The 27,850-nt window shown below is 46.3% G+C and overlaps 3 protein-coding genes across 5 annotated transcripts in view; all 3 read right to left on the reverse strand.

Moving 5' to 3' along the window:
* Positions 1-25: 25 nt before the first annotated feature.
* On the reverse strand, positions 26-6,292 carry Prob1 (proline rich basic protein 1). Its single transcript, XM_005327269.5, has one exon. It carries the CDS (start codon positions 4,777-4,779, stop codon positions 1,753-1,755), a length of 3,027 nt encoding a protein of 1,008 aa, XP_005327326.1. The 5' UTR covers positions 4,780-6,292; the 3' UTR covers positions 26-1,752.
* Positions 6,293-6,669: 377 nt separating this feature from the next.
* On the reverse strand, positions 6,670-12,631 carry Spata24 (spermatogenesis associated 24). 2 transcript variants are annotated; one of them, XM_005327270.5, is made up of 6 exons: positions 12,443-12,631; positions 11,044-11,109; positions 10,696-10,826; positions 10,537-10,607; positions 6,930-7,032; positions 6,670-6,848 (listed from the first exon to the last, which is right to left on the reverse strand). In XM_005327270.5, the coding sequence occupies exons 1-6, from the start codon at positions 12,557-12,559 to the stop codon at positions 6,689-6,691; spliced, it is 648 nt and encodes a 215-aa protein (XP_005327327.1). In that variant the 5' UTR covers positions 12,560-12,631; the 3' UTR covers positions 6,670-6,688. The 2 variants fall into 2 exon arrangements, with proteins under 2 accessions (XP_005327327.1, XP_005327328.1); XM_005327271.4 differs by having other exon boundaries at positions 6,670-6,818; positions 12,443-12,629.
* Positions 12,632-20,156: 7,525 nt separating this feature from the next.
* Dnajc18 (DnaJ heat shock protein family (Hsp40) member C18) overlaps positions 20,157-27,850 on the reverse strand; it is a 29,079-nt gene continuing 21,385 nt past the window's right edge. For both annotated transcript variants that reach the window (XM_005327273.4, XM_078046128.1), the window contains exon 8: positions 20,157-24,243. In XM_005327273.4, coding sequence (XP_005327330.1) covers positions 24,119-24,243 — 125 coding nt within the window. In that variant the 3' untranslated portion in view covers positions 20,157-24,118. The remainder of the gene's footprint in view (positions 24,244-27,850) is intronic.

Raw genomic sequence — 27,850 nt, forward strand, 5'->3', positions numbered from 1 at the left:
GAAATTAGGCACCTTACACCAATCATCATTTCAGCCACCATGGCTCATGGTCAGCTATTTATTGCACAACAGGATGAGGCAAGGTGCCCAGAGGTGGCCTGGGACCCAAGGTTTTCCATACCATCAGGACCTGTGTCCCTGGCCAAGAGCTGTCCAGGTTATTCTGACTCAAAGTTCACCTACTCAGCTTCCAGTCCAGGGCAAGGGACTGGAACACAAGGAACATGGGCCCCAAGGTCTGTAACAAGGAAGGCATTGATTCCCATCTCTGACACTGTTTCTAATGAGAACTGTTTTTCCCAAACACATCACTTCACACCCCAGTCATTCCAGGCTCGGAATCACACACAGACCCCCAGGCATACACACACACCCCCCTCCAGCTCCTTCAGCCTCCTCAGAGGCTCTTAGAATCTCTCAGAAGCTCCTAGAATCTCAGGAAAGTTGGAGCACAGGTTCAGGGTCCTGTCCTTTCCTGTGCTATGACCATCCAGCTCCTCTCTGAGCACTGTTATCACATGTGTGATAAAAACTGAGAATTTTGTCCTCTCCAGTCTACCTCACACAGGGCCCACCCCTCCTACTGCCAGCCCAAACCCACCTTCCAGCCACTCAGAGGGGTCAAAGCCTCCCCTGGAAGCCAACAGCCCAACTTCCTCCTCTTGTAAGTTTTTTATTTTTATTTTTTCTGTGTTGGGGATGGAACCTAGGGGAACTTAACCTTTAGCACTAACCTACATCCCCAGCCCTTTTTAAAATTTTTATTTATTTATTTATTTTTGTGGTGCTGGGGATTGAACCCAAGGCCTCATGCATGTGAGGCAAGCACTCTACCAACTGAGCTATAACCCCAGCCCCAAAATTTATTTATTTTGAGACAGTGTCTCACTAATTTGCTGAGGCTGGTCTTGAACTTTTGCATCCAGCTTTGTAAATCCTTGGTGATTTATTTTACCTGTTCTTACCTGAGTGGAAATGGCTGATGCCTGCACTTCTAAGATGAGCCAGCTCAGCTCCCAGGGCTCTGAGAATCAGAGACTGGAGTTGAGGGGAGGAAGGAAAAGCTAGGCTCCCCAATGAGGGCCACAGCCACCTGGACCTACCTCACTCCAGCCTTTTCACCCCCAATTCCAGGCTGACTCCCCACTCCCCCGCTACATTGCTTGCTCACTCCACCTCCACCTGCTGCCTGCACAGCTCCCTTTCTTAGTTCCAACTTGGCCTGGGGCTGCGCTAGCCATTTTCCCCCACAGCCTCCCAGACCAAAGCTCAGCTACTTTTCCAAAAAACAGACTTGATGACCAGAGTCCTTCCTCTTCATCTCAACAGTGCCCACTGGCCTGCTCCACATCAACTAGGCCCATTTTCAGGAGAGGACAGACAGCTCACCACCTCTGGAGACCACCCTGTTCCTGCACATCTCATTCCCACTGCCCTTTGGAGAACACCCCCTCAGGCTGGTTTCCTCCCATTCCTTGCCAACATAAACACATACACAAACACGCCACACCCTGGGAATGCGGTGGGAAAGGGATATACATTTTTGTTGGGGTAGGAAGAAGCCAGCTACCTCCTGAACTCCAGCTCCATCAACCTGGGGTCTCACATACCTTCTTTGAAAATGACTTCTGGCCTGAAGACTGGCTGGAACAGACCAAAAATGGTGATGGAAGGAAAGGTCAGGGAATTGGAAGCCAGAAACTCTAGACCATTTAGGGGGCCTCAACTCCATGTGGATCAGGCCCTAAGGCCTCACAACGGGAACACAGAGCCCTTGCTAGGCTGGGTGGGATCCGAGCGGGCAGGTGGGGCACAGAGGAGCAGAGATGGGGCAGGACTGGGAGTCCCGCTCATGGGGAGGTAGTACATCCCGTCCAGGGGTCCTGCCTCAGAGGCCCAGGGCAGCTGGGAGCTGCTGAGGGCTGGCAGGCCCGAGGATGGCGGGAGTGAGAGACCAGGAATAGACCCATAGGCAGGCGGGTAGAGGCCAGGCCCCAGGGATAGCGGGGTGTAGATGTGGCTGGGCTGCCTGGGGGATGAGTGCGGTAGCAGAACCTCCACATACTGCCCGCTCTCCGGGTCGAAGAGCAGCCGCAGCCTCGGCTGCCGCGGCGCCTCCACAAAGTAGTAGCGGCCGGTTTCTGGGTCCACTAGGACCTTCCCCGGGTGCGTGGCTCCCAGAGGCCTGCGCATTGCCTGGGAGAGGCCTTGAGGGGACCGGTCCGTGGGAGGTGCAGAAGCAGCGCGGGGCTGGGGCCGAGCTGTCATGCTGGCCAACGCCTGGGACTCCGGCAGAGCGGGGGAAGCTGCGGATTCGGGGGTCGCAGCAGGGGCCTCTAGTTTGGGTGCAATCCCAGGGCTCGAGTTAGGGTATGCCTGAGGGGAGCCGGGGCAGGATAGTCGGGTCACTGAGGGTCCTAAAGAGGACCGCTGGGGTGAGCTGCGAGCGCCGCCTAGGGGGCTGGTCCGACCCTCGCCGTCGGGAACCAGGCGCGGTGTTTTGGCGTCCGGATTCTCTCCGCCCGGACTGTGGACTAGGACTCTCGAGATCCTCTCTGGCCGCCCGCTCAAGGCCAGAGCACCAGGCAAGCGGATTTCAGTGCGCGCGAAGGGTTTGGCTGTGCTATTCTCTGCCCTCCGCCGCAAGACCCCGTTGGGCTGCGAGGCGTCCCGTGGGACTGTGTCGAGGGATGGCTCAGGGGACTCGTAGGGGTGCTGCACGACAGGCAGAAAATCCTTGAGAAAAACGGAAGTGTAGTGAGCTGGTGCGGGGGACCCCAGCACCTGATGCTCTGGCGTCTTTGAAGCATCGCCCTCCTCCCCGCTAGAATCCGAAGGAGGCCCAGGTAGCCCTGAGCTTGGGCTTCCGGATGGGAAGCTTGGAGCGTACGTGGTCTTAACTATCTTGCGCACATCTCGCGGCCGCGGAACGGCCACGCGTGAGCGTCCAGAGGCCACTTCAGAGTACAAAGCTTCTGGGGGCACATCAGCGTCCAGGGTCCTCACGACGTGACTGCTCAGGGGCGGCTCAGGGGCCTCTGTCTTTGGCGATGGCTCCGTGCTTGTGAGGACGAGATTCGGACTCTCTCGCGTGGGGGTGCTCTGCACCTCGGTTAGTTCTGGAGTCCCGGGTGCGGCTGGTGTAGGCGGTGCCAACTCCTCAGCTAAACCATTCATAGCTTCCCGCGTAAACGCTGTCGACGAGCCCTGGACCTTGGGACCCCCTGTCCCTTGGGGCGATGGGCTCCGCGTTCCAACGGCACGATCTTCCGCCTCCCAAGGGAACAAGGCCAACGGAGACCGGCTTGTACCCGGCCCTACAGCCTCTCTTACTGCTGGCTGCGGGGCGTCCCACAGGGAAGGAACTTCGGGGGGTGAGCTCCTTACTCCAGGAGCACCCTGATTCCAGTGGGAAAGAGTTGGAGGGGAAGGGGTCCTCCTGCTGGAAGTTTCCTCCACAGAGGGATTCTGATTTTCCCAAGCAGAGGATGCTTCAGGGAAAGACGGGCTACTCACCCTCGGTCCAGTCTGATCCCGTGGGAACGGGCAGTGGGGACCCCGCTCGGCCCCATTTGGAGCCTGCCACAATGGAGAAGGGCTCCTTGGCCTCACAGACCTACTCGGAATCTCCGAGGGGTCCCTAAACTTAAAAGGTGGACTGTATGCCCTAAGAAAAGTTCGATTCGGGGTCTCTCGTGGGAACCGAGTCTTGGGTTCCTGGTTTCGTGCCTCCTGGATCTTTTCCTCCGATTGCAGGAAGATACTGGAACTAACAGGACCCAAAGGCTCGGTGCCGGGCATGGGCTTGTCGCGCCGAATCGCGCGCTCGCGTAGGCTGGGCCAAGGCCGCGGGGCTCTCGCCCGGACCAGATTATCTTGATCTCGAAGTAGCCGAGACTTAGCCTCTTCCAGGACCACGTGGGTGCTGCCGGACGTTTCCCGAGTCTCAGGTTCTGGCCGCTTAGTGGGCCGAAAGGTGGTGCTGCTTGGCTCTGGGGCAGTGGGGCCCATTTTTCTGGCCAATGCTGTCTGCACTAGGCCTGCAGCGGCCTGCAGGCGTCCCATTGACTCGTCTAGGGAGCCGGTGCGCAGGAACAGTGGGGGGCGCGGCGCGCCAGCCGTTCTCGAGGGACTTGTGGGTCGGGGGCGAAGCTCGATCTGACGCTTCGGCACCGTCCTGGGCCTGCCTGGAGCGGTGTGCTCCTCCTCCAGCGCCACCTCCACACACTCGAACTGTGCTGAGGCCACAGGACTTGGCCCACCGGGCCGCAGCTCCAGATAGGTGGCCCAGCGGGAGCCACCGTCGGGGGACTGGGGCTGCAGTTGCATAGGGGAGGGTGACGCTGGCTCCGGCGGTTTGCTTAAAGCCGGCGCCATGAGCTCTTGCACCTCGCAGTCCTCGGCATCTGAGCTGCTGAACAGAGGCCTGGCGCTGAAGATGACTTCCATCTCCCCCGACGGCAGCATGCGCAGCTGGGGCTGGGGTGGTGGCGGGCCGAAGCCCGGACCTCGGGGGAAACCCGAGCTGCACCAGATCTGCTGGCTGCTATTCTGGGAGCTGACAGACAGGCGAGGCTGCGCATCCACCCCCCGCCTAGGTACCACGCAGGGCCAATTCTCCTGGCCTTCTGCGTCCGGCCCAAAGTCCGGGGGCTCTGGAGAATCCGGAGCTGTGTGGTAGGAGCCAGATGAACCTGAGGAATCCTGGCGACGCGCGGGGGCCGCGGGCATCCACCTCGGGAGCCCAGGCAGCTCTTGCGGGACGACTGCGGTCAGCATGGTGGGCCGGACACCGCGCACTACCTCTCTCGCAGTGCCTCTGCTGGTGGCGCGGGTACTGTCCCCGCCCCGCCAGAGGATGCGATGGGGTCAAAGCGCCTTAAAGCGGCCGCGTCCACTCGCAAGTCAGCGGCATTGGCAGCAGGAGAGAAGTGAGCCTCAAGCCCCCAAGGCAAACCTCCCCCTTTCTCCAAGACTCCAGGGTAGGACTCCAAGGTTTGGACTGACAGGTGAGAGGAAGGCAGGCCCACCTTTGGCGCAGGCAGCTAGATCGAACTTCACCTAATACAAGTGAGGGAACCTGGGCTAAGCAGGGGCTAGCCTGAGGTCAAGCCTGTGGTGTGCAGCGTGTGTGCTATTCAAGTTGAACAGGAAATCAGACCATCAGGCCAGAGAACTCAGGTCTTGCTATTGCCACCTCCCCTCAGTCCCAAGCTTCTTGATTTTGCAAGGCAAGACCCCTCCCCCACCCTCTCATGGCTTGCCCTGTCATGAATTTCCTCTACCACACTCATCCTGCCCCAACAACCTTCCATAGCGTGGAGCATCATGAGAGGCCTCCCCCAGCTCCAACAAAAGTTGTGCTGGGGCCTCAAGATGGTTCTGATCACCGCAAGACAGATTGCCCTTAGTGAGGCTTTGGAAAGGGCTGAAGTGGACAGCTTTACTTTTTATAAACTGCCTTAGTGCCCAGAAGATGCCCTGGATATGCCCTTGGGAAACTTGTGTGGTCCCCTCTAAAGCCCTCAGGCAAAAAAGAAGCCCTGTGTGCCCTCACAGGCCCTCATTCCAACCCCCACAATCTTTGGTCCTGCCCTAGGGACAGGCATTGGTGGGGGAGCTGCCACCACCTGTCATTGTCTAATGACAATGGGCACCACTTGCCCTTCAATTCTGGCTTCAAGGTCTTGCCATGACTCAGGCCCCAGCTGGCCCTGGATCAAGAACTCTGGCCTGTATATTCACCCTCACATTGACCCAGAAGAGGCTATACTTGACAAATCTGACTCAGCCTCATGGGTGCCCTGCCTGAGTATCCCCTTGTTCACCTGGAGCACACTCAGTGATGGCTTCTGAAAGGATATATCCTGTCCTTTCAATTGAGCCCTACCTGTGCAACTTGGGCAAGTGGCTGCTCCTTCCCAGATGATTTCTCACCTTAAAAAAAGATGCAGGTCAGTGATAGAACACTTGCCTAGCATGTGTGAGGCCTTGCGTTCAATCCCCAGTATTTAAAAAGAAAAAGATACAGCATTGTGGTTTTCCCGCATCCATTTGTGAAGACTGATGAGCTTCTGTTTGGGGGAGGTAGAAGAGGATACAACTGTGATTCACAGGTATAATATTCTTGTTAGGCGATAGCAACTGGTTTCTCAGATCTGTTGGGGGTCCTGGAACCTGCTGTCTTTGAAGTCTCTGGTCAGGGCTTCTCATGCACAGAGATATATTTAAAGAGTACTGAGAGTGGGAGAGTGGGGTGAGATGTTGATATATATATATATATATATATACATATATATATATATATGGATTAAATACCAAAAGTAAGGGATGGTGCCAACTAGCAAAGACCCAGCTCCCCTCTTAGCTATAACCCTGACTCCCATGGACCCCACCCCCGCCCTGCTTTCAGGAGTTGGAGGATTGAGGAGCATCCCCCCTCAGGAGCCCAGAAGTAGCCTGGAAGGCAGTGGTTCAATGCATGTACCCCAAGCAATTCCTGTTGACTACAGGTCATCAAGGACCAGGAGGCAGACGGACAGAAGTGACTGTTGCCTCTTCTCTTGCCCCTTTCTTGGAGGTCAGACCTGGGGTAACTGGACCCACCAGAATGGGAAAGGAAGGGTTGAGGATCCCCCAGAGCAGAAAAGGCATAGGTTGGGCAAAGAATAGGTAGGCGACCACCATTTTATTTTTCCCTGAGACGTTGGTGCCTTCGGGCCTGACGCATTCCTGAAGTTTTCTTATGCTTCTGGTCCAGCACCTGGGCCATGTAGTTCTCCTGCTGCTTCTGGATCCGGAAGTCAGACATGTGATTCCTGCAACGGAGCCAGCTGGCTGGTCGTGGGCTGCAGACAGCTCAGGGTAGGGGCCAGAGGTCAGGCTCCCCACTTCCATCAACAACCCCCAGCCTGGCCCAGGGCCCTCACCTGAATATCTGTTTCTGCTGGCAGATAACTTGCTGCAACTCCTTAATCTCATTTTCTTTGCCATTAAGTATATCTTCTTGCTTTATAATGTGAGACTCAATTTCTGTGGGGGAGAGAGGCAGGGAGGAGGAGTGGTTCCCATCCCAAGAGCCCCTTCATGAGCTAAGTCCCTCATGGGACTTTTAGAACTTTGTTCCCCCCACCCAGGGCCTCTCTGGGAACAACTGCTAATACCTTAGTAGGAATGAGTTTATTATGGAGTTTTGGGAAGAGGGACAATGTCTGATGAGTGTGTCAGTGTCTTTACAACTCTATTCTGGACCTCACCCGGCTGAGGCAGATGAAGGCCCTTGGGAGAAATGATCCTAAAGGCAGGAGGATGAATGACTCCTGTCCTCATTCCTACAAATATTTACAGATGTCACCTCCTTGGTGAGACCCTCCTAAGACTAAAAATTACAATCATTCCTAATACTACCTATCCCCCTTTCCTGCTGCATTTTCTTCCTTAAGCATCTATCACACCATAAATTTCATTCTTTCTCTCTCTCTCTAGTGTATAAGGTCCACAAGCGATTTTTATGTTATTCACTGCTTTATCCTTAAGGCTCACAATAGTTAACAGCATGTAATGGGTACATACTAAGCATATTTATGAAATGAATGAACAGGACATCCTCTGGGGGTCTAGGACTTAGAAATCTCATCTTGATCAGCCATTTCCATCCAACTGACTCACTAAGGATTAGAGAAGCCGCTTAGTAGGGGTCCTATCCCTAGTACCCTCCCCCCAAAAAAGTCTTCCCCAACTTCCCAAGGTACCCACCAAGAGGGCTGACTAGATGCCCAGCAGTGTGCTGGGGCTTCAGGGGTAATGGGAGAAGGTGGAATCCCTACCGGCATGAGACAGATCCTGAAAGGAACATTAAGACCCAGAAGCTGAGGGCTGGTATACAGCTCAGTGGTGGAGCACTTGCCTTGCATGCATGTGGGCTTGGCTTATACCCCCAGCACCACAGGAGGGAAAAAAAGGGTGTCAGAAACTGATTAGAGAACAGGACAAGGCTACATTCCAATAATGCTCATATTGATGAGGCAATGTTACCATTTGTGCCAGTTATCTCCCTTTTCAGATGTGTTTCTTCCGTAAATTGGGGACAGAGATAGTTTCTTTTCTATAGTGGGGTGGAGAAGACCCCCAAAATTTGTGTTTTGGGTCAAAATCCAAGGAGCTACAGGGACCTGGGGGTGCTTTATTCATGTAATTGCCCTTCATGGAGCCCTGGGAAATTTGGATTTACACAGGAAAAAATCCCACTGCTTTTAGATGTCAGACAGAATTAACTAGCACCCAGCTCTGACAATACAGAAATGCTGACACATGTAGGTTTTCAGGAGAGAAGATCTGGTACCAAGTGAAGGTACAGCATGGAAAGGAGGAAAGAGACAGGCGGAGGGAGAGAATGAAAATGAGCTCACTGGGTGATGGGACCAGGACTACCGAATCTCCCTCCCAAGGTCAACCAGCTCCAGATTAATTGCTTATTAAGTTCTTTTGGGAACAAAGATTAAAAATTTGTGTGACTCTTAAAATAAAAATCTGTAGTATCCAAATGAGAATGGTTAGAAAATCCCTTTGATAAGAATAAAGAGCTATGTTAAGTGTAAAAATCAAACTGAAACTTCACAAGGGGGAAGTGGTGGGGATGGGAGTGGGTCAGGGTAAGATTCACATCAGACTGAGTCAGGCAAGGTGTTATTACCCACTGGAGGGGTTCAGGACATTCTGGGGGCAGGCAGCCAAACTCTGTCCCTATGATACATGAGTAAATACTGAATTAATCCATGGCCTGGGCTGATCTTAGTTGGAAGGAAATGCCTCAGAGGAAAGATGTCTCTGGAAGTAGTGGGGGAGAACCCCAGGTTCCTTTGGAGGAAGAAGGGGAGATGCCCAGTGAGAGAAAAGTACGAGGGGAACTTTAACCTCGGTATAAAGGCAGAGACTACTTGTTGGGGCCAGGAGGGTGCCAATGCTCAAACATCACTGAGGCCTTTCAACCTGCTTGACTAGATCAAAATGGCAGCCTTCTGGCATTTCCCAGTAGGAATTTTCACCAGTAGGGACAGAGGTTAGAGCCGTGTGTGTAGGGACACCATGACCCTCTTTGGGGCTTGGACTGATTTCTGGCCTATTTGAGATCTCCCTACAGATGTTGCATATGGAATTTATATCCATTTCTTAAGCTAGGTAAGGGTAGCTCAGCATTCCAGGTAAAAGAGGTTCCTGAGGACACTGGGTAGCTGACTTTGAAAGTCCCCTCAACTCACAGCATCAACAGAGCCAGCAAGTGGCTGTAAGTATGTATGTAGAGCAGAGTTGAAAATGGTGGCCCAGATATATTGTCATTGGTTCCCATAATTTTTAAAAAATCTTTAAATTATTTGCAAATACTATAAAAATCAGAAAAGCTTTCATTAAAACTTGGTTTCAGGGCTGGAGTTGGTAGAGCGCTTGCTTACCATGTGTGAAGCACTGCATAGAAATAAATGAATAAAATAAAGGTCCATAAGCAACTAAAAAACAAACAAATGAACAAAAAAAAAAAAAAAAAAAAAAAACAAACCCTTGGTTTCAGCCAAGTGTGGTGCATAGGCCTATCATCCCAGTTACTCAGTGAGACCTAATCTCAAAATAAAAAATATAAAGGGCTTGGTGTGTGGCTCCATGATTAAGCACACCTGGGTTAAAAAAAAAACCTTGGTACCAAAAAAAAAAAAAAAAAAAACCCTACAAAACTTGGTTTCAGCTGGGCATGGCAGCGCAAGCCTATTAATCCCAGTGACTTGGGAGGCTGAGGCAGGAGGATCACAAGTTCAAAGCAGCCTCAGCAACTTAGCAAGGCCCTATGTAATTCAGTGAGACGCTGTCTCAAAATTAAAAATATATATATATAAATAAAAGGCTGGGGATGTGGCTTAGTGGCAAAGCACCCCTGGGTTCAATCCCTGGTACCAATAAAACAAAACTTGGTTTCTAGCTTTTTGTTGTTTTTGTTCTTGGTACTAAGGCTTGAATCCAGGGTCACTTTATCATTGGGTTACATCCCAGCCCTTTTTTTATTTTAAGAAAGGGTCTTGGGGCTGGAGTTGTGGCTCAGTGGTACAGCACTTGCCTGGCATGTGTGAGGCCCTGGATTTCAGCTCTCCATGTCACCACAGACTCTGAGACTATCAGTCAGCTCTTCAACAGGACTGTTCTTGCCCTGTTATTCTTGTAGAAGGGTTATGAGTAAAGTACACTATTTCTAAAACTTACCAAAGTGGGAAAACAAAAGGTGGACTAAGAAGGTTGTATGTTTCAAGAAAAGTGGGAGCGAGCCCGTTCTTTTATGGCCAAGAAGAATATTGTACACCAACTGCTTCCCTCATTTCCGTGGCCTGCCTGGTACCTGAAGGCCTTTTCGAAGGTATGGCCCGCTTGGGCATGCCTGTATCCTCATCCGGGAACAGAAGTTGGGGTGCAACCCTGTTTTTGACACAGGCGCTGGGCTGTTAGGAAAGAGCCCGTGTATGATAGCGTGGTGGGGAGTACGAACCTCCCGCCTACCATTGCACTTGGTGATGAGCTGGTCCTTCTTGCTGGACTCCTGCAAGACTCTACTCTTGACATTGGAGAGCCTTTGTAGGGAGGATAAGACAAGATGATGAGCAGGACAGCAGGCAATAGGACCCCCACCCTCCAGAGTCCATCCTGAGGCCCACTCACGCTTTTTCAAAGGCCAGCTTCTCTTTCTCCAGCTGCTTGGACAATACTTCCACCTCACCAAGGGCAAACTGCAATTTCTCCTCTTCCTTGGCCAGGAGGACCTTGGTCTTAGCATGGGCAGCTTTCTCTTCCTGCAGGAGCAGCAGCAGTCACCTTAATACCTCAAGCCACTTTGGGTCTCCTAGGCTCCATTAAGCAGCTCCCATTCTCAGATGGGCACACAGAAGTCAGGGTATAGAAAGATTCTTGCCTTACTATGGGGGATGGAGGTTCTCAAAAGCCAATACTCTGCCCAACCACAGGGATCTTGGGAAATGGAGATTAGGAGCCTGAAGAGGGATTACTCACCACCAGCTTCTTCTCCACTGCCTGGAACTCTTCTTTACTGACAAAATTTTCGTCCTGGAGAATCATCTGCAACAGAGCCTGGCTCAGGGAGGGGTACACAGAGAATCCTCTAGGACCAGGATAAAGGATGGATAATGGGATGATGCCCAGGGCACCTAGGATGAGGCAGGTCCTTGGAAGGAATAATCAGTTCCACACATTCACTGAATTCCATCTCTAAGTCTTGCCCTCTGGGCTGGAGTTGTGGCTCAGTGGTAGAGCACTTGCCCAGCACATGTGAGGCACTAGGTTCTATTCTCAGCACTCATATAAATGAATAAAATAAAGGTCCATCAACATCTTAAAAAAAAAAAAAAGTCCTGCCCTCAAGGAATAACGGGCTCAAGGAGGGACATTCCACAGATGTGTTTAATGCCAGTGATGGGAAAGCACAAGGGGGTGTGGTGCCCATAGGGGCTTCTGATCCAACTTGGGGAAGGGTTAGATTTGCTTTTGAAGAGGTAACATGAGTTCTGAGATCTGATTGCTAAATAAGATAGAAGAGACATAGAGAAAAGTGTTCCAGATGGTTGGAACACACATGCCAAGGCCAGCTGCCAAGAAAAAGATATGGATACCTTCAGGGAATGGAAGGTAATTCAGTACCTAGAGCTGCATACATTTTGTTGAAATAGGGTATTAGGGTAGCCAAGGGAGCATGTGTCTTGCTTCTTCCTCCCACATCCAACTTCCCAGAAGGGAAGAAGTTGTCTAAGAATCATTAGAGTGAGAAACTGATGTGAAGCCAGTTTTATTTCTGAGATGGAGATACAGCTGAACATTCTTACCAAGATAGAAAAGCAAAACCAGAAAAACTATGAACTCCAGCTGTCTAGCACTGGAAGTAATCTGTGGCTCCAATTAGCATTTATGCATCTATTAGCTGGAATTTGAGAAGGCAAAAGCAAAGGGACACACAGGCTTGGCTGGAGGTTCTTGAGTTAACGTGATCAAGGGCCAAATCTGTGCTTACTGCACTCATTATGGCAATGTATTTGACACATAATAGAAGAAATGATACAATGTTTTCTGCGTGCAAGTGAGGGCACTAGGAAATCAGTGAAGTCCACTAAAAATAGAGAAATTGAAGCTCAGTGACTCTTTACTATGCCCTGCAGCAATAACGCAGAGTACAGAGAGAGTTACTTAATTTAGATTTGAATTCCTTGGTAAATATTCTGGAAGGTCCCACCCCCTTTTGGCTCTACCCCTTCCAGCCAAGTCCCATTCGGTCTCTGCCTCCCCAAAGACGCCTTTAGTCGTGTCCTAGCCACGCCCCTTGCATCGAAACAGGGCCTGGCCCCGCCCCCGCCAATGAGGCGTCCAGTCCAGCCTCTATCAGAATTCTTCCGCTGCGTACCACATTCCTCAGCTGGTGGATTAGTTCCTCCTGAGATTCAATCACGTCCCGCAGTTGATCGAAGGCGAGACAAACAGATCCTGACCCCCCCTGCGACCACCCGAGGGGCGTCGCCATCTTTCGCCCCCGCCAGCTCGTTGGAAATGGCTGCCGCCAGGCGCCTCACTACGGCGCCCACCAATGAGAATGCGACGCCACAGAGCACCCTGGCAACAGGGGGTGGGGACTTCCTCTGTTAGCAGGAGTAGGTCCCGCCTCTTAAAGGAGCCGCATGGGATAGGGGAATCCTATCAACTCTTTTTTTTTAAAGAATATTTTTAGTTTAATATTTTAAAGAACATAGTTTTTAGAATATTTTTAATTCCTTTATTTAATGTTTATTTTTATGTGGTGGTGATGATTGAACCCAGTGCCTCACACATGCTAGGCAAGCGCTCTACCACTGAGCTACAAACCCGGCCCCCCAACAATTCTTGAGAATTTAAGTTTACAGGAAATTTGCTTATCTAGTGTATATATGTGTATATGTATATGTACACATATATACACATATATACACTAGATATACATATGTATACATATATACACTAGATAAGCAAATTATACATATATAATTATCATTATTTACAAATACCTTTATTTTGTTTATTTATTTTTATGTGATGCTGAGGATTGAACCCAGTGCTTCAACCAATAAGCCACAACCCCAGCCCCTCTATTATATCTTCTACTGCTCAATCAGTCCTGAGGACAGGCAGGCCCTACTTCCTTTAAGAGTCAATGAGTGGGCAGCACTCAAACACCAACCCTGAGCCTTCTTCCAGGTCCTATTATACTACAAAAAGGGGAAGCAACAGTCAGTTTAGGCACCCTTGTGTGTTTTGCTTCACAGATTTCTTTTCCCTACGGTAATCTCCAAATTTCCCCTATAGTATGAGCCTCCTGGAGCACACATAGTACTTAGGAAGGCTAAACCTATGCAATGAAGATAGGGGGAAAAATACATAAATAAACGAGAAGACTTCACCCAGGATGAATCCTCATACTGATATCAGGCGCTTGCTCTCTCTGTCTCTCTGACTCTCTGTCTCTCTCTCTCTTTCTCTATGTGTGATTGAATTCAGGACTTTGCACACGCTAGGTAAGTGTTCTACTACTGAGCTACATTTCTAGCCTGATATAAGGCTCTGGACAGCCACACTAGAGCCATGTGCAACCGTGACCAGGAAGCCCTAAAGAACCAAAAGAGATTAAGAAGGCTGAAGTGGGGCTTGAAGGAAAAATACTCTAAAATAGAAAATGGAGGCAGGGAAGAACAAAGTGATCACATATTTTCCAAATCCCCACCAAAGGCTTTTTTTCTTTTTCTTTTTATCCCCCACCCCCCACCCCAATAAGATGAGACTTGGGAAGACTCAGAGTTGATATAATTAAGTGTTCACTATATTATGGCATCATTGTCCCTGCCCCCTTGCCCCAGTACTAGGAATTGAACTCAGGGCTTCAGGCACGGTAGTGCAGCAGTCTACTACTGAATTACATCCTCAGTCATCTGTTATGCTTTCTGAATATTATTTCATGATGTCCCTGGAGAAGAGGTTTCTCCCAAAAGTCTAAGGAGTTCTTAGAGGGAATGCAGCTCAGAAACAGTGGGGTTCTTGGTATATGTGATAGGAAAAAAAAAATTAGCATGTGTCAGTCAAAGGCAGAGACAGAGCTTTATTTAGGAAAATATAAATTGAAGAGAGAATGAGGACCATCAAAAGAGAGAAGCTGCCTTTAGAGGGTATACCAAGGAACACACATTTCAAGAGAGAATACTGTGGGCGTGGTGGCACATGCCTGTAATCCCAGTGGCTGGGGAAGCTGAGGCAGGAAGATCGTGTGTTTAAAGCCAGTCTCAGCAAAAGCGAGGCACGAAGCAACTCAGTGAGACCCTGTCTCTAAATAAAATACAAAATAGGGCTGGGGATTTGGTTCAGTGGTCAAGTGCCCCTGAGTTTAATACCCAGTACAGAGAGAGAGAGAGAGAGAGAGAGAGAGAGAGAGAGAGAGAGAATATTCTGGCCAAATCCAGGGAGAGTCTTATTTTGGAGGTTCCCAGCTCTTCTTTTAAAGGAAACTTTGTGGGAAGGTATATGGGAGTGATATCAGTCAGTGATCTCAAGTTGATGTGGCCTTCATTATCTGATCAATAGAGAATGCTTAAAAAGTCCCTTAAATTATAGTTTCCTCAAGATATCTTATTTCTTTGCTTAATCTAGTTATTGTTTTTTGTTTTTAACAGTGCACAGGTAGATTTATAGATTTCTCAGGAATTTGGTAGTAACAAGTCTGGAAAAGGGACAGGTTTAATGGGTGACAGGCCTGGAAAAGTATGTAGAAGTTCTAACCATTTTATTGTCCTTCTTGTGTGTCTCCTTTTTACCATTTCTTGCTTTTTCTATTGTACCTCAGTGTGATACTCATAGTTTTGTGAAGTAGGTTATACTTTCCCCATTTTATAAATGAAATGGCAGCTCTGTGAGAATGAGTCCTGTAATGACTCCTGGACATGGTTGCACAGGACTCTAGTGTGGTAGAGTGGCTGTCTATAGCCTGGAGCCTGATATCAGGCTGGGGATGCAGCTCACTGGTACAGGGCTTCAAGATCAAATCACTGGATTCTGTTCTTACAACTGGGGCCTGGGGCATGTGGCCATGTGGTTTGCAGAAACAGAACCTGATATCAGAGTATGAGATATGAGGATTCATCCTGAGTGAAGTCTTCTCATTTTCTTTTTCTGTCTTTATTGCATAGGCTTAGGCCTCCTAAGGACTATTGTGTTCAAGGAGGTTGGAGTTCCATTTTTCAAGGTCATACAAGCTAGTAAATTGTGAAACAGGGCTCTGCCATGAGAAGTTTATTCCAGAGTCCATGCGCTTAATTGTGATGCTGTGTTGCCTTTTTTTTTTTTTTTTTTTTTTTTTTTTTAGAGAGAGAGAGAGAGAGAGAGAGAGAATTTTAATATTTATTCTTTAGTTTTCGGCGGACACAGCATCTTTGTTTGTACATGGTGCTGAGGATCTAACCCGGGCCACACGCATGCCAGGTGAGCGCGCTACCGCTTGAGCCACATCCCCAGCTTGCCTTTTTTTTTTTTTTTTTTTTTGGTATTAGAGATTAAACCCAGAGATTCTTCATCATTGAGCTACACTTCCAGTCCTTTTTATTTATTTATTTATTTATTATATTTATTTTTTAATTGTAGGTGGACACAATATTTTATTTTTAATGTGGTGCTGAGGATCAAACCCAGAGCCTCATGCGTGGTAGGCAAGCACTCAACCTCTGAGCCACAAACCCAGCCCCCCCTTTTTATTTTTTGAGACAGGGTCTCATGAAGTTGCTGAGGCTGACCTCGAATTTGCAATCCTCCTTCCTCAGCTTCCCACCTGAGTCACTGGGTATACAGGTGTGCATGTGCCACCACACCCTGCTTTATGGATGCATTTTTATTGAACAAAGTGGATAATAAAGTTATGGAATTTGATACCCCACAAGCAGGAAATGACTAAGTTAAAAATGAATTTGGGAAAAAAACGTAACCGTGTCCACTAAGTGAAGTGTAAAGTTCAGGTAAGCCACACTGTTCCCTGGAGCTCTGCAAGGGCCTCTTGTGATGGATGGTGTGGGCTGACAAACTTTGCCATTGCTATGGGTTTCATGGCGGTAGCTCTTGTTTTGTTTTTCCTTATTTCTTGCACCCATTCTCATTCCTTGGGGGTCAAGGCCATCTCTGTTGATTTCTGTTAAATGCCCTAAACAGCATAGTTCAATAGAATATCAGTGATGGAAATGTTCCACATCTGCATGTCCCATAGGGAGCTACTAGTTACACATGACTGTTTAGTACTTGAAATGTATCTTGTGTGCCTGAGGAATAGCCTTTTTTGGACCGGGGATTTAACTCAGGGGCACTTTTGCCACTGAGCCACATTCCCAGCCTTTTTTTTTTTTTTTTTTTTGAGAGAGGGTCTCACTAAGTTGCTGAGGCTAGTCTTGAACTTGTGATCCCCGTCTTAGCCTCCTGAGTTGCTCTTATTACAGGTGTGCACCACTGGGTCCCAGTGCTTTCTAAATTCTAAAAACATTTGCTGGGCATGGTGGCACCTGACTGTAATCCCAGCTGCTTAGGAGGCAGGAGGATTACAAGTTCCAGATGAGCTTCAGCAATATAGAAAGACCCTGTCTCATAAAATAAAAAGGGCTGGGGATGTAGCTCAGTGGTAGAACACCCCTGGGTTCAATCCCCAGTACTGCAAATTAAAAAAAAATATATGTTAGTGGCAATTTACACTTGTTTATTTTTGCATGCTGGAGATCAAACTTGGTGCCTTGTACATACTAGACAAGTGCCATATACTGAGCTACGTCACTATCCCAACAATTAAATTTTTTTTTAGTATTTTTTAGTTTTCAGTGGATACAACATCTTTATTTTATTTGTATATGGTGCTGATCGAATCCAGCACCCCACACATGCCAGGCGAGTGTGCTACAGTTTGTGCCACATCCCCAGCCCCAACAATTTAAATTTTAATAAGCATACATGGCTAGTGGCTACTGTATTGGACAATTTGGGCCTAGAAGTTACTATGTAGGTTTTGTGTGTTAGCATTAAGCCTTCTCAGAATTTTGTTCACCCAGATCACCCTGGACAAAGCTGCACATTCCTCTCGGACAGTGATCCCTGAATTGTCCCCATGAACTGTGTTCCCTTCCTAGAATCTTTTATGAGGTACAGCTTGTTTTCTCTTGTCCATGTTCACCTCCACCAGCTGGAAGAGGCTGTTCTTCAGGTATTTGGGACAAAACCCTGGAGAGCAGTAGACTCTAGCAGCCAGTTCCCCGGGATGGGAGGTTATGAGAAAAGAGAACCTTGGATCTAAGTCTACATCTGTGTTCCAGCATGGACATGAGGGGTGGTCACCCTGGTTGGGGCCCACCACAGACTCCCACTTTATAAGTCAAAAGCACTCAGATTTTTGGCCAACCAAGGCTCAGTGAGACTCAGGATGACATGACATCACAAATAGCCTGTGATCCTGCCCCAGGAAAGGTTTGTCATCCTAATTGATATTCAGGCTATCTATTGTTTTATAACAAACTATTCCCATTTTTTTGTAAATCACTTAAATAATTTTTCTGGGGCTGGGGATGTGTCTCAAATGGTAGAGCGCTCACCTAGCATGCGTGAGGCACTGGGTTCGATCCTCAGCATCAAATAAAAATAAAATAAAGACATTGTGTTCACCTAAAATTAAAAAATATTTAAATAAAATAAAATAAATCATTTTGCTAAGCTGGGCACAGTGGGACATGCCTGTAATCCCAGCAATTTGGGAGGCTAAGGCAGAAGGATTCCAAGCTCAAGGACAGCCTAGGCAAATTAGTAAAAACTTATCTCAAAATAAAATTTTTAAAAAGGGCTGTGGATGTAGCTCAGAGGCAGAATGCTCCTGGGCCCGATCCTCACTACCCCAAAATTTATAGTACTAATACTAATTTTGTTCATGAATCTTCATTATGGGGAGAGTTCAAGGATTCGAGCTGCTCTCTGTTTCATACAGTGTCAGCTGGAATGGTTTAACTTGGGGTCAGAAGTGCCACTTCTAAGATGGTTCACTCTTATGACTGACATGTTGGGTCTCAGCCAGAACTGAGGACCAAGGTCTTGGTTCTCTTCATGGACTGCTTGAGCTTTCTCATAGCATAGTAGTTGAGCTAAAGAGAAAGCATCCAAATTGACAGAAAACAGAAAGTGCCAGTGTTTTAATAAGGCAAGCACTCCACCAACTGAGCTATATCCCCAGCACCCTCTGCTGTACTCTTTTAGTCAAGGATCATGGAGTCAGATTTGAAGGGACACCCTTACCACCCCCACCCCCATCAATGGGAGTAGCATCAAAGAATTTGGCTGCTCCATCACAGATGGTATGTTACTCCCTCAAAGGTTGATCTCGCATAAGACCAAATTTGAGCTCAGTCTAGTGGACGAGTCAGAAAATACTTAAGTAAAACACTCACACAAATTCCAAATGATGCCATCGTTCAAATGAATATTATACCTAAGACAAGTGCTAAAAAAGAAAGGAATGAGAGGAATTTCAAGGGAGATTTAGCCCTGTCTATGGAAGGAAAAGCATCTGCAAGGAAGTGATTTTCTTGCTTAAATCTACAAAGATAACCAGGAGGTACTTAGCAAAGGAGGTAGGGACAGGTGAGTAGAAAAGGATTCTAGAAAGAGAGAACAGTATACACAAAATCTCTGAGGCAAAAGATGTTGGCAGAGGGTAGAAAGTAAAAGATTATTATGTTAGAAAACTAAAAAAATCTCTAGGACAGTGAGTAGAAGCCAGGAATTTGGCAGAGCTTTGCCAAACCATGGCAGGCTATTCTGAAGACTGACAATTTTCATCCCAGAGGCAAAGGAAAGCTACTTGAAATGTTTTATTTGCTGGCACAGCAGATTGAACCCATGGGCACTTTACCAGGAGCTACACTGCGAGCCCTTTTTATTTTTCGAGACAGGGTCTTGCTAAATTGCTGAGGTTGGCCTTGAGCTTAGGAACTTCCTGCCTCAGTTGGGATTATAGGCATGTGTCACCTCACCCAACTGGGATCTCAGATTTTTGCTGTCAGCTGTTCCTTGGGTCTCTTCTGCATGGCTTTTCTATGTGGTTGAATAGCAGTCTCAGGTAGTTGGATTCATATGGTGACTGGCATCCCCCAAAGTGCAAAAATGGAAACTGCCAGTTTTGCCACATTCTATCAGTTGAAGATCAACAACCAACTCAGATTTAGAATGGGGACTACACAAGGGCATGAAGATATGTGGTCTATTGGGGAACACCAAATCCAGTGACCACACAGAATCCCTCCTGGGATTCTGACTTTTGTACTTGGATAGAGAGTGATGCTGTTCATGGGAATGGAAGCCCTAGGTGTGGCTTCCACGCTCCTACATTTAAAAAAAATTCATCTCTGTAGGAAGAAGAGTGATTTTGTTGCAAGTCTGAATTGAAACTCTCTGAGGAGTTGCTTTCACTGATCCTTCAGATTGAGTTAAGTCCCTGTTATGGATTCCTTGCTCCCTTAGGTCTTCCCTTTGACATTCATCCCACTGAGAGCATTGTCTAAAGTCTGGCTTCCCTGCTAAATGTTCACTTCAAGAGTTTTGGACCTAGGTCTCACTTGTTCCCTGACTCCTATCTCAAAAATGCAGACCATATGTCACATAGCAAGTTCTCAAACTTTGCTGAATTGAATCTCATGTCCATTTTTTTTAAACTGAAAGATATGACAATCTGGGCTTATGTAAATACCATGCATTGTATTTTTAAATCGACTTTCCTAAACATGGGGCACTGGGAAGAAGCCAACAAGGAACTTGGACTATACCTGATTTTTCTGATGCTCAATCTTGTCTTCATCTGTAGATTGACTATGATATGCTGCAGCTGCTGTTATGTGATAGAAAATATGGACTCCATGATGCCATAGATACTATCTACTGTTGTAAACACAAATAATTCCACCCATGGATGATGTAAGACTGAAGCAGAGGACAACAGCTTCTGTAGCCTGAAATACCGTAAGGAAGTCAAGCATGTGCAGTGCCCAAGGATACCATGGGCAGAGGGTAAAATAATAAAGGGGAAAAAAAAGCCATTCTTTTTACATAAAATCATTTAATGTTTTCTTTGTTAAAATACACTCAATCTAGATGCAGTAGATCAGATGAACAGAGTGTTCAGGATTTGAACTCCACCAGGAGCTGATTTCATCTGTGTCCTCCCTGACTCTGGTCACAGAACATTCACATCTATAAATCTGCATACTGAATATGATGCAAATGATGTAATCAGTACCTAACACATGGGTATATAATTACGTAGTGGCCACTGCACAAGGTATCAACAATGCAGCCTCAAAATATACGATGTATAGTAACTTGTCTATCTCCAAAAATAATTAAGACACTAAGCGAACACTTTAATTAGTCCAAAATAAATGCAAATTGCTAGCTCCTGTGAGGAGCAGTGCATGCAGAGACTTGGTTGTATGGCCAGTTGTTAACAGAAAGCTTCTGGAATTCCAACATGCTTCCTCACAGTGTTGTCCTGAGTGTGAGGATAAAAATAAGGAGTACATAGCTTGGCCAAGCTGCTGAATCTCATGTTCTGGTGAGGTCTGGAGTTACTGTAATTTCTAATGGTTTCCAGAGAGCGCAGCAATGTTCTTTTTTTTCTTTTTGGTACTGGGGATTGAACCCAGGAGCATTCTGCCTCTGAGCTGTATCCACAGCCCTTTTTAAATTTTATTTTTTTGAGACAAGGTTTCATTAAGTTGCTGAGGCTGGCCTTGAATTTGTGATCCTCCTGTCTCAGCTTCCCAAGTTACAGGGATTACAGGCATAAACCACTGCACTCAGTGCAACATTATTTTCTCACTCTTAAGCCATGAGGCCTGTTAAGGAAGTTTAAAAGTTTTCTGGGTTTGAGCAGATGAACTCCAGGTCTACTGACCTGGGTACATGGGTTCCTTCAAGCTGCAAGTTTCTTTGTGAGAAGGATTTTCATTCTTCCCTCCTTAGTTCTGATCAAGCAGTGCAGGAGAGCATCTTCACTTGAATGAGAGCTTGTTTCTGTGTGAGCTTCAAGCCCTCTTTCTTAGCCTCACTCCCAACACCAGGGTCTAATCTGTAGTAGCCCTCCAACAAGTAGTTTTGAGCTGTGTGCCAAGTTCCAACAATGAGAATAGCCTTCCCTAAAGAGTTTATATACCAGTAAAAATCTTCCAAAGGATTTAGGCAAGAAGGAAAATCTTATTTTACCACCATGCAGGCAACCCATCTACAATACAGCCAAGGATATTTGTTTAACATTATTCTTGATAGTACCAAATAGATTAATTTATCTTTCAACCAAAAGCAAATATGGTTCCCTTGAGAAAAACCAGATGTGGGTATTGTGGTCCAGTAGTAACAAATTAAACAAACTATTAATGCTATAAAAACAATTAGTGTGATATTTAATGGAGTTAGTATTGTCTCTATTTAGTAGCATCACATTTAATTAATCACTACCATGAAATCCATAAAATGTTTGACAACACTATTTGTGGATATCTTCTAGGGCAGGGTCTTTTGCCTTTTAACCTATCACTGTTTCCACTGTGGTGTTTTTTTTTTTTTTTTTTTTTTTTGCAGTACTGGAGATTGAACCTAGGGCCTCATGCATGCTAGACAAGCACTCTACTACTGAGCTATACCCCCAGCCCTTTTTATTTTGAGCCAGGATCTCACTAAATTGTCAAAGCTGGCCTTGAATTTACAATCTGCCTGCTTCCCTGTAATCCCTGGACTGGGATTACAGGTGTGTACCACGATATTCAGTTATGGCTCATTTTCTGGCAGAGGTGGAGGTTGGAGAGTGGCTGGGATTATAGGTGTGCACAGTTGTGACCAGATATGGTTCACTTTCTAGCAGAAGTTGAGGAGAGCTTTGATTTTTGTGTGTGTAAGAGCTTTCCATAAGACTGTTTGACTCATGGAAACAATTTTATAGTGTAAATCCTCTGTCACTCAGAGATCAGGAAGACCCAACAAAACCCAGAATAGACCTAGCTGGCCAGCAAAATCTGGCTATATTCAGAACTGTTTCTCCTTCCTATAACTGAACATTTGTCACTACCAGTCACCAGCCCTCCCCCACCCCCCGCCAACCCCCGCCTTTTTTCTGGCACCTTGGATTGAACCCACTTTACCACTGAACCACATCCCCAGTCCTTTTTATGTTTTATTTTGAGTCAGGGACTTGCTAAGTTGCTCAGGGCCTCCTTAAATTACTGAGGCTAGCTTTGAACTTGCAATCTTCCTGTCTCAGCCTCCTAAGACTCTGGGATTACAGATGTATGCTACCATACCAGGCCCAAAGCCCCCATTCTTTACCTGAGAACTCATCTCCTGTCCCTGTGGAATGTGCACATATGAACAGTGCTAGACATCGGAATGGAGAAACTTTACTTTGGAACTCAGACTTAATGTAGACCCTCCTTTCAATAGGAACTCTTCTTCCAAATCCAGAGAAGAATGTAGACTATGGTCCTTTCAATTTTAGAGGCTCATAATAATCTGGGCAGCGCATTCCAAGTCGCTCCCTTCCATAGGAAAAGCGTAGAACCACATAGTCTAGGCAGCGACTTATTTCTTCCTTGTCACCAGTGGGAAGGGCTGCCTGCCTTTAAGGAAACTCTTACTTTGTATACAGAATTTATTCATGTGGTCCTGCTTCCAATGAATAACAGGAATGCAGGACTGCCATAAAAAGAACAGAGGAGTGAGTTGTGGGCAACAGAGGCATCCTTGGGAAAGATGCTGCTTTGCCAGTCTGGCTTGAATCACCTGAGAAATGAGGATGAGCTCTCACATTTTCCACTGATAATCCACCTACCAACCAGCTCTGCCACTGCCAGTTGTACAACCAAGGTCAACCATCCTCTCTGGTCAAGGTTCTCATTCATAAAAGCAAAGATAATACACCTACTTCACAGAGTTGTGAGGAAGCTTCACTAAAAAAATATATGTGAGAGCCTGTGTTTTATAGCAGGCACTCAATAAATGTTGAATGAATGAAACCATTTTATACCACAAACTCGAGGGTAAAATAAAATGACTGCTGGGGCCAATGCTAGCCTCTGATGGACACAGAGGCAATCTTCCCCTTCTGTCTCTAGGCATGAGCCATAGCCTGGCTGGAATGCCTCCTCTTAGGTCTGATCACTGTTCCTCTGTGGGGTGTAGGGACTTGGCTCAAAAACGATGATACCAAATGATGATACCAAGGGGAAATGACAAAAAGAACATTCTCTAGATGTGTGATAAATACTTGAGAATGTGCGCTGAGGAGCTGAAACTTTGTCTTGCATTTTATCTTCTCCCTCAGTCCTTGCTTCCTGCTGCTGAGTTGTCAGTGGAACTGTATCACAGCTCAACAGTTTCTAATTTCTGGCCCCTCTACGGGAGGGAGGAGTAAGGAAAATAAAAGAACCTCAAATCATTCAGTTTGCTATTGCCCCTGACTGAACAGAGACTAGGATAACAAATAACTATTGGTTAAATTGTTTAAATGTCTCCATATTCCCCTTAGAAAATGGAAAGTTGAACAGTAACAAGTTCCGAAGGCTGAATCTTAGGGGAGATGATGTCTCTAATGCAAGGAGAGGTATAATTTTTCAGACATTGTAAGTAATATAAAGCTGCTTTGGATAAGTCCAGGGTACCTAGGTAAGGAAAATTCACTGAAGAAGGGAAGGGAAAAAATGTAGATCTTCTCTGGGATGCCCTTAACTTACATTCACAGAGACAGGGTAGGCCTGGCGCAAGGGGACTCAGTGAAACGCTTTGCCATTCATGTCACTTAGGAATGTTCCTGTCCTGGGAGCCACTCCCTGGGAAGGAATCTGTGATGACAAGTCTGGCTCCATGCTCAAGCTCTTAATTCTGCTCAGTAAACAAAGTTAGTAAATTGTAAAATGTTTGTCATTTCCTAATTTTGTATTATAAAATGGAATTAGGAACATAAATAGTAACAAATAACAAAACCCCAACCCTGCCCTGGACCATCATTCTCTCAACCACCTCTGCGGAGGCCAATAAGTTTGGAAAGTTTTTCACAGTTTTCAAGTTTGAGTGACTCTGCTTTCTGTTTCAATCGTTCATCTCTGTATAATCCTGCTAAATTTGTCAACTCCGATTCTGAAAGATAAAAAAATAAATAAATAACAAATTCATCAAGTGTCGAGCTTGTTTCATTTCAACATTTCTAGAATCAAAGTGCCATTTATTTATTTATTTATTTCGGGTACCAGGGATTGAACTCAGGGGCACTCAACCACTGAGCCACATCCTTAGTCCTATTTTGTATTTTATTTAGAGACAGGGTCTCAGCTGAGTTACCTGCAGCCCACTTTTGCTGAGGCTGGCTTTGAGCTTGAGATACTCCTGCCTTGCCTCCTAAACTGCTGGGATTACAGGCATGCACCACCATGCCCAGCCAAAGTGCCTTTTATTTTAATGCTTTTCTTTTCCTTTAAATTTAAGCAACAGCTCTTCCTGTAATCTGCCTGAGGTGATCTGTGAAAATGATTCCCTACTCTGTTGACCCGAAAAACCCCACAAAATGATGTAAATCAAGAGGTTCTCAAGTTCAGTTTAAGAACACCCATGAAACTGCATAGGCCATCAGGGACATGCATAGGCGAAAAGATACCAAGTACCTGAAAGATGTCACATTTTTTTGGGGGGGGGGGTATACAGGGGATTGAACTCAGGGGCACTTGACCACTGAGCCACATTCCCAGCCCTATTTTTTAGTTTAAGCCTAAAAAGCACCTTCAGACAGGGTCTCACTGAGTTGCTTAGTGCCTCACTTTTGCTGAGGCTGGCTTTGAACTCGTGATTCTTCTGTTTCAGCCTCCCGAAGCAAAGATGTTACTTTAAAGAAATAATGTGTGCCATTCTGGAGTTATAATGGTGGAATTGGGAGGTATGCCAGGCCAAAGAGTGGAGCTGGTCATAGGGTTGATGGCCAAAAAGAATGCTGAATTTTTGCTGCTCATGCTTAAAAATGCAGAGAGTAATGAACTTAAGGGTATAGACAGAGATTCTCTGATCACTGAACATATCCAAATGAACAAAGCACCAAGATGCGCTGCTGTATTTACAGAGCTCATGGTCAGATAAACCATGCCACATTGAGAATCATTTCACTGAAAAGGAACAAACTGTTCCTAAACCAGAAAAGGAGGTTGCACAGAAGGAAAAGATATTCCAAAAGAAACTGAACAAACAGAAACTCATGGCACGAGAATAAATTCAGCATAAAATAAATGCAAATAAAAATAAAAAAAATAAAATAAACTTAAGCAACATTTACTCATTTATTCAAGAAACATGTTCTAGCACTAGACCAGGTGCTGAGGATTAAAGGACACCTGTGATCCTGCTGTCCTATAGTATCTGTGCTCTATTATAAAAGCACTGGATGTAGTTCTTATCTATAAAACATTTGGCACCAGACTTAGGAAATATGCACGTGTGCAGTAAGAGGAGACTGTCACCACCTTCCCACCAATGGTATTCAGATGGCAGTTGGAGAGACTGAAGTCCAATGGCCTGTTCCTGTCATCTGAAACAAAGACAGCTGCTTCATTCTTTCTCTGGCCTTGATGGATCATAACTCACATGACACAGGGCCTATCTCTGTTGGGAAGTGTCTACAGAAGGCCAGGATGCTAGTGGCTTTCTTTACTGCCCCTCTCTCTCTCTCTACATGTGGGGTCCCCAACTTAAAGGCCAAAAGCAACTGGGCTCTTTTTTTTTTTTTTAAAAGAAAGAGTGAGAGAGAGGGAGAGAGAGGGAGAGAGAAAGAGAATTTTAATATTTATTTTTTAGTATTTGGCGGACACAACATCTTTGTCTGTATGTGGTGCTGAGGATCGAACCCGGGCCGCACGCATGCCAGGCGAGCCCAACTGGGCTCTTTTAAAAGTGAAATCATAGTGTCCAACTAGCTCAGTCAGTAGAGAATGAGACTCTTAAAATGAAATCATCTGGATTTGGTGACCTTTGTCTCCTTGGCTAAATAAATTTCATTTTCTCTTCATGATAGAGAAGGTCATTCTATTTTTAACTAGAATATAATCTCTGCTGTGTTCCCTGACCCTATGGTGGTTTGGCTCTCTTGACTTTTTATTCTTTTGTGAGGTTTCAGAAATATTCTAATTGAGGAAGGCCTAAAAAGCATCTTCAGAGGTATGCCCAACAGGACACATTAATAGGAGGGCATGCCTGGATGGTGTATGGCTTCATAGAGCCTCCTACAGCAGGCAGCTTCTTCATATTTAAAGGACCACACTTGTGAAAATACTATCTTAATCATTTGGAAATATGTCTAATCATTCTTAATCATCTTGGTGACAGATTTTGCTTTTCTTGGGGGAACAAGAGGCACCTGTCTGATTAATCAGCAAACTGCCTGGAAACAGGAATTAATATTTAGCCAGGAGAAACAATGGCCATTGCTTTCTGAATAAGTTTCTATCAAAACAAAGCACTTGCTGGTATTTCTGTTCACAATAATTCTATTTGCACCACATAGGACTCAAAGTGCGATTAAGTGCAGGACTCCAGGGTGAAGGATGGATATGCATGAAAACCCTCCCTCTACAATGGAGCTGCAGAGCCTGGGCTCTAGCCCAGCAGTGACTTGGCAAGCAGCGAGTCCCCTAGGCTCTAGGACAATGTGCTCTCACCCCGTGGGGAGGGTGCCTGCAGCGCCAGCAAGCTAGAGCTTGCCTTGGCAGAGTCAGCCTTGCAGGTGATGGCACTTCATAGAGGATCATGTGCAGCACCCAAATGAAAAATCTTCTGCTCCTGTGTTCTGCCCAGAACTCAGCACTATTTCTCCAGCTTCTCTGGCATGTGGGAAACCTAATCAGGAATCTTCCATGAAATCAGTCTATGCTTTTGGTCCTTCAGAATCACAGTTACACCAGTATATGAAATAGATTCTATGGTTTGCTTTTCATGGACATTATTTCCTTAGGTTTTTTGGTTACTGGCCTTTTTACAATGCCTCATTCCCTGAATTTTCATTCCAGAAAACACTAAAGGCTACTGATTCCCCATATTTTCCACATTGCAGAACACTGTTAACAAGCTGATGAAAGATAACTGTACATATGTGAATGCTTTTCTCAAAACATCACATTCTTTTCATAAAACTACAGAAATTGGGTCAGGGACCCCTGCTCCAAAGTGATGACCTGGCATAAGGTCAGCATTTCAAGGAGTGGTGTCCCACACCCTCTCTACCACACTCTTGAGAAACCTCTCCAAGCTATAGGTGAATCCCTTCACTCTTACATGTGCAAAGGGTCAACTCAAAGAATGTTATTTTGATGAATTTTGTTAATATTCAGTAACTTTTAAGTAGCTGAAAAAAATCTTTGGGAGGGGAGGATCAAGAGAACATCTTTTCTTAACAAAATGTTCCTCTTTGCCCCTAATGCCAGTATAACAGATGGACAGAGCACTGAGCCTTGAAGGTAAACTGACTCTGGCAAATTGCCAAGCAAAGCAAATCCCAGAGCCTCTCTCAAGAATAGTCTGTGCAAGAGCCCAGATTGGAGCTTGACAGCTGGAAGGTCCCAACAAATCCCAACTACCCTCAGGATCCAGCCCCATGAGATATTGTTGCCACCAGTCTACAGTGCAAGGACACGCAAAAACCTGAACTCCACCAGGAATCAGGCATTTATATGCCAGGCACTGTGCTGAGTTATATCCTCACAATCTCCTA

Source organism: Ictidomys tridecemlineatus, chromosome 1 (genome assembly GCF_052094955.1).
Source record: "Ictidomys tridecemlineatus isolate mIctTri1 chromosome 1, mIctTri1.hap1, whole genome shotgun sequence".
Classification (NCBI taxonomy): domain Eukaryota; kingdom Metazoa; phylum Chordata; class Mammalia; order Rodentia; family Sciuridae; genus Ictidomys; species Ictidomys tridecemlineatus.

Coding starts and splice junctions, on each gene's coding strand:
- Spata24 (XM_005327270.5), bottom strand. CDS start 12,559: ATGGCGACGCCCCTCGGGTGGTCGCAGGGGGGGTCAGGATCTGTTTGT. Junction 7,033..10,536: donor GCTCATCACCAAGTGCAATG/GTAGGCGGGAGG, acceptor TCTCCCCCACAG/AAATTGAGTCTCACATTATA. Junction 6,849..6,929: donor CAGCAGAAACAGATATTCAG/GTGAGGGCCCTG, acceptor AGCTGTCTGCAG/CCCACGACCAGCCAGCTGGC.
- Prob1 (XM_005327269.5), bottom strand. CDS start 4,779: ATGCTGACCGCAGTCGTCCCGCAAGAGCTGCCTGGGCTCCCGAGGTGG.